The 6335-nt window shown below is 35.8% G+C and overlaps 1 protein-coding gene across 3 annotated transcripts in view; it reads left to right on the top strand.

Moving 5' to 3' along the window:
- Positions 1 to 4563: 4563 nt before the first annotated feature.
- The window catches only part of nolo (ADAMTS-like no long nerve cord), a 77213-nt gene continuing 75441 nt past the window's right edge, over positions 4564 to 6335 (top strand). For 2 of the 3 annotated variants that reach the window (XM_090163005.1, XM_090163004.1), the window contains exon 1: positions 4564 to 5080. In XM_090163005.1, coding sequence (XP_090019131.1) covers positions 5033 to 5080 — 48 coding nt within the window. In that variant the 5' untranslated portion in view covers positions 4564 to 5032. The remainder of the gene's footprint in view (positions 5081 to 6335) is intronic. The other variant, XM_090163003.1, reaches the window with a different exon arrangement.

The following is a 6335-nucleotide window of genomic DNA, read 5'->3' as shown; positions in this document are numbered from 1 at the left end:
GACGCGCGAGTCAGTGCCGTAGAACCAATATTTAAACAGTTGTCAAAAATGAGTTTTGACGGTTCCCGCCAAACTATTAATTTTTGGCGGACGAAACCGATAAATAACGAAAGATATTGGAAAATAAATAAAAGTTGCAATTGGTTTCATCGAGCCATCTATTATAGTTTTCTAGCAGAATTAAAAAGAGGGCAAAAATTTCAGCTGTCGAAGACTTTTCAAACAGAGTGTACAAGGACCTATTGTCACGGGACATTCCAAAGACGAGACTCTTACCGTTTTGGTCGTAGAATTCGCTACAGTTGAAAGCTTATAAACAATTTTCTTCCGAGTTTTATGTCTCTTTCTATAGTTTTTCTATAGTGTGTAAAAAAAAATCAGCTCCTCCCCTACTTCTACGTTTCCAGGGGTAACTGGTGAAGCTGTTTTTTCAGCGCGTTAACCTATATTTGTACTGCGAGGCCCCTTACACGAATATAAGATTTTAATAATAACAATGTAAAGGAAAGCTTTTAAAAGGCAGCGTGTTTGAGCTATCGCCGTCTCTCTATCCCGAAAGTAAGCTTCTAGGATTAAATTTTTGCTCGTTAAGATAACAATTTACCTCGCTGTTGACTTAACGCGATAATATTTTTAATACTCCGAACATATCGTACTGCTATTCTGAAAAAAAAACCCTACGCCATGCATGAAACGGTGCGGTTCTAAAATCAAATAATAAGTCGTTTCGATGCAGTGGCGTTGCTAGTAATTAGTCAAGGGGGTGACTATGTGATATTTCAGAGGGGGTTTGAAGGAGGGGTGTTAATTTAGTACAGTATTGTTTTATGATTTCCTAAACCAATAATGTCCATCAGACTGCGATTTTTTCATAGGATTTATGAGCTATATAAATGTCTTTTTTATTTCCGGGACATAACAATACTATAGGAAATTAAAAACATTTATTTAAAATTTCGAAAAGAAAAAAATAATTAATATTTTTCGATTACATCATACGTATATGATAAGTATTCATCTACCTATCTTGCTAAATTAATGTTATTGGCTTGGAACATGTTCTCACACAGCCTTCTATTTATTAAAAAAATATTATGATATTTTCTATAGTGTTGTAAGTCGGAAAATTTTCCGGAAAAAAAATAAAAAAAGGTTTCATTCCATGATTAGTCTAATATATTGTTGTCAAATTTAAATAAAGCGGAATTTTCGCCTAATTTTTTTGAATCTAAAAGAAAAACTAAACCTCTAGACTAGTTTAAACTGATTAACAATGTAACAATATTAATGTTTTGTAGTATGTTTACTGATATTAGACAAAAACCCTTAAAAAGTAATTTATGTTTCAGTTTTTTATTTTTCCGATTTGCGGAAAATTTTCCGCATTTCATTTACCCGGAAAATTAACAAGACTAATATTTCCTAATACTATTTCATGGGTAAAATTTCGTATATCAATAGGTGTTATTTTAACATTTTACACGTTTAAGCGAAGTAGTAAACTCTGTAAATTTTGAGCCGTGAGTCGGCTAAGCATTGGTGCTGCGGAATATTTCAGAAATGCCACGTATACGACGCCGACGAGAAAAATTTACCTAATTTAAGAACAAATTATTTTTTTCAAGTTGTTTACAGACTAGTTAATTTCAACTTAAAACGGAGAGCATTATATCCAATAGACCTAATTTATATTTGTTTGAAGCGAAGAGGTGTCGATCGAGGGCCTGCTCGTTATTCGGCTGGCAAATTAACACCCAACAAGTCGATTTATTATTTTCCATTCGGAAAATTAACTTTATAATTAGCACGTCGTGTTTTCCCAAGCTTATAATTAAGTTACGTCGAAATCGTTACGCGCAAACTCGGTAATAGTGAAAATTCAAGGTGTTTCGAAGTATACTCTAACTTCGAGAGAATCGACTTATTGAGCCGTTTCGCCGACAGAGAAGGGGGCCCCCAAAACAAGCCAACCTTAAGGCCCCCCTCGGAGCTGGCCGCTTATCTTCGCTATCTAAATTGCTATCTAAGTCGCCCATTACAAAACCGACGATTCATAATATTACTATCGCTACAGCTCCCTGGTGATTCCCTTCTTTTCGATTCCTTCGAACTCTGGCGAGCTGCCTTTTAGAACACCACCTTAGGTGCTTCACAAAAACATTTCATTTGAACTTCAGAAAGCCACGATTGGTTTAGAGAGCTGCGTTTGAAGCAGAAACGCTACCATTCCCAAAATCCATTCTCATGCCATTTCCATTTCCCAACTATTCCCATTCCATTTGACATACATTTTAGTATTTCCGTTCATCCCCTGAATTTAAAGCAAAAACGCTACCATACCCAATATCCATTCTCATGCCATTTCGATTATAATATTTATTTCACAAATATTCCCATTCCATTTGACATACATTTTCGTATTTCCGTTCATCCCCTGAATTTAAAGCAAAAACGCTACCATTCCCAATATCCATTCTTATGCCATTTCCATTATAATATTTGTTTTCCAACTATTCCCATTCCATTTGACATACATTTTCGTATTCTCGCCCATGCCCTGAATTTGAAGCAAAAACGCTACCATTCCCACCCATTCCCGTTGAAATAATACCAATTCCCGTCCCAATTTCGTTATAATATTGATCTTGCAACCATTCGCATTAAATTTGACATAAATTATCTCCTTCGCTCCCATCCCGTGAAATTTGAAGCAGGAACACTACCATTTTGGTCCATTCCCTTTAAAACAACCTCCGAAGGCACCATCCTAGGCCCCAGTAAAAAACGGTTTCTATTCTGCACACATTTCTTTGAACTTATTTTAAATCTATAATCATTTTCTTTTACAAATTATTTTTACAAAAATAAGTAATTTAATTTGTAAGCAAGAATAATGCACGATATCCTTTTACGGTAGATTACTTACCATCATTAACCCCTTTGTACGCGGTGATTGAAGCCGGTTTTATTTTTGACGGTCTAAAATGTGACTTACACGAACCTCGGTGATTTGGTTGAAATCTCGGACAGCCGACCGAAGATCCGATTGTCTCCCTATCTGTATGTTGTGGGAATAGGGGTCGTCTGGAATGATTTGGTATTTGGGTTTCTTCTTTTTTGGAGGTCTCCCCTTTTTGATTGTTTTTGCTCGCGACGGGGGGGTTGATTACCCCAAACTGCAAGCGTGATTTTCCAGACCGTTTCGTCAAATGCAGACATGCTCCGAAAATTGGGTTTCTTCGATCAACCCGAATAATCAAAGGAAAGTAAACTTTGAGTTTTAACGGAGTAAAATCACACGTAACAAATAAATGATAAATTAAAATATACCGAAAATTAGTTGGATATTTGTTTAATCGACAGAGTTAACTATGGCCAGAAAAAATATACCAAAATTCAGGATAAAATTTTGAAAAATAATAAATATTTTCAGGCGCTCTGGTTTATTTAAAAAATGTCAACACCGAAAGTTTATAAAACAAATTATGATATAAGTATTAATCTTATCGTATTCTTATCGTATCTAATTTTTGAAAATTCGAAGAAAACCAATATATTGTATAGTACCTTTCTAAAACTGATAAATGAGTAAATATCCATAAGTTTTATATATTACTTTAGTTATGGGGGAGTAATACAAGCGAACAAATTGAACCGTGATGTGGCTTGGGCGGAAAAGACGTGCCAATTGAAATCTATTTGAAAAATGTGAAATTTCGTTTAATTGTTGCGTCCTGGATGGGTACTTCTGCCGTATATTATATACTCGCGATAACACTTACGAATCTTTGATTAAAATATAAGAATGATGCGCTCTCTAATAGATAAAAAAAATTCGCTCAATGTAATCGAGGATGGAAATAACGGTCCGCAAAAATTGAGAATCAACTCATTAATCCCTTTTAGATAACATCACTCGCATTAAAATTATGTCTTTTGAAAGCGTGTTTGTCCCCTTATAACACCCAGAATAGGGTCGCTAGAACTGTAGCTATAACAGAAATTTATGAAACGGAAGTGATCGTAAACAATGGGAGAGGGCCCGTGGAAAGCGATACAATTGTCCCGGACACAATTCGCGAAAAAAAATGTTTTCTTTCTGTTCCCCTTTTCCGTATTTTTATCCCTTTATACGGAATCGCGGGCCAATAGCTCCTTCGAGACACTCCGGGCCTGGACACCCCAAGAATCGATAGGGGACATAAATGGCAATATCCCCCCCTCCATCAACTCTGTTCCTTAGTTCTCGCGGGGTCCTTTGGCTCTCTTACTAGCGCAATAACTCGGCGCGGGCCAACATTACGACGATACATATCTCGGCGGATGGAAGGCGGCGGTTCCGGAATCTCCTCGGACGGCTAGAGCGTAAGCGGGCAATTCTTACCAATTGACTTTCTTAATACGGTTTATAGTAACGGCCAAGTGACGTCGTACGGTATATACAGCGGTCGCCTTCTCAGTTCGTCGGGACGCGGCGCGCATGCGTCAGTCTTCCCCCGCGTGTAGTTTTTTCGGCGCCCGAAGCCGGTGGCATGGCAGTACCGATTTCGCTATCACCACGTGCGGACGCGGGACAATTTATCCCGATCCCGTTAGGCGCGGACCCTCGACTCGAGGAAACATATGATTAGCGTTTTATCTATCGGCGCGTCGTCGTTGAATGAAGTTACTTTTTGTTTAGCTCGTTCGACAAAGACAATAGTATCGTGTCCTTTGATTGGCGTCCTGACAGGTAGATTACTAATATTCCCACCTTTAATCACACCCCCAGTTCGCGTTTCGACTTAGTATTCATATTAGTCATTCGAACTTTGAAGAACAATTTTCTTTATAAATTCTTCGAACTGTTTGTAGCGCCTTTTTCCAGTTAAATATTTAATTTAATAGTCAGATTTAACACGGAACATTGGAACTTGTTCGAGAAAAAAAAACAATAAAAAGTATTTTTTGTCTAGAGGAACTTTCGCGTTGAAAGATGTTTTTCCTTCGTTGGATTCCAGGTCGCCCGTTCGTCGCCTCCAACCACTGAACTATGAACCGCAAAGTCGAGCTACAAGCGCTTTTTATCTTGACTTTATCGGTAGGTTCTTTTTATTGTTTATAACACAATCGGGCGGGAAGCGTCTCTTTGGAAGCAACGATTGTACAGCCTAACACGTACAGAGTCAATAACCACCAAAGAAATGCTTATTTACGCGTTTTGGGGTATTTTTTTTTTGTAATTTTATTTTGTGGAAAATCTTTACATCAATTTTTAACTAAATATCTAAATTATAAAATGTTTTAAAAGCTCCAGTAAAAATTACTCTGTAAGAAATATTTACAAAAAGAACAAAAAATTTCATTCTAAATCGGTTTAGAGTTTGAAATTGTGTTGTAAGTCGGAAAACGACCATGGTCTTTTATCCGGAAAATTTTCCGTATTTTTCCGAAAAAAATAAAAAAAGTTTTAATTAGATGATTGGTCTAATATTGTTTGCAAATTTAAACAAAGCGGCATTTTCGTAAAACCAAACCTCTAGACTAGTTTAAACTGATTAACAACTTAACACTATTAATGTGTTGTAGTATGTTTACTGATATTAGACATTTTATATCGATAAAAAGTTAAAAACATTAAAATCTCTTAAAAAGTAATTTATGTTTCAATTTTTTATTTTTCCGATTTGCGGAAAATTTTCTGGAAATTTTTCCACATTTTATTTTTCCGGAAAATTAACAACACTAGTTTGAAATAAGTCAAATTGTCCAAGCTGTTATTATAAATACCAAAACTTAAAATAGGAATTATCGTTCTTAATTTAATATTTTATATAATTTTCTACTTATAAATGAAACATTATTATATTGCTTAAAATAGTTTTTTGATTTTAAGTAAAAAGGAACCACCTATGGACTGTATAACATTTCGTATCTACTATTCCCCATCACTCTCCCACTATTCGGCTGGGTTTCTACAGTCGCGAGCCAGATTTCCCGCACGGTACTGATGAGTTCCAAATAGGACAAAACGGGTCTACCGTTTTGATTTCTGGCTATTTTATTTAATTTAAGTTAGTTTTTCACTCGAAGATCTATTTGGTCCGAGTTTCCCGTCTTTTTGTTTGCTCGAAGACCTATCGGTACGAGCTATTGTAAGTTTTTAAATTTCTTCCAATTTGCTTAGGGTGTAGCTTTTTTATCCCTTTTAATTATGGACTAATCTGCTTATTCGCGTATTTTATCCTCCTTTGTTGATTTTAAGTTAATTATCATATTATATTCTTTGCGCGAATTCATTTTTCTTCTGCTTCGGGGGTTTTCCGAAATACTAATTAAAAATTTCTTAACTATTT

Source organism: Leiobunum rupestre, chromosome 11 (assembly GCF_980474605.1).
Source record: "Leiobunum rupestre chromosome 11, qqLeiRupe1.1.hap1, whole genome shotgun sequence".
NCBI classification, from domain to species: Eukaryota; Metazoa; Arthropoda; class Arachnida; order Opiliones; family Sclerosomatidae; genus Leiobunum; species Leiobunum rupestre.
This window is presented reverse-complemented; position numbering and strand designations above follow the sequence as displayed.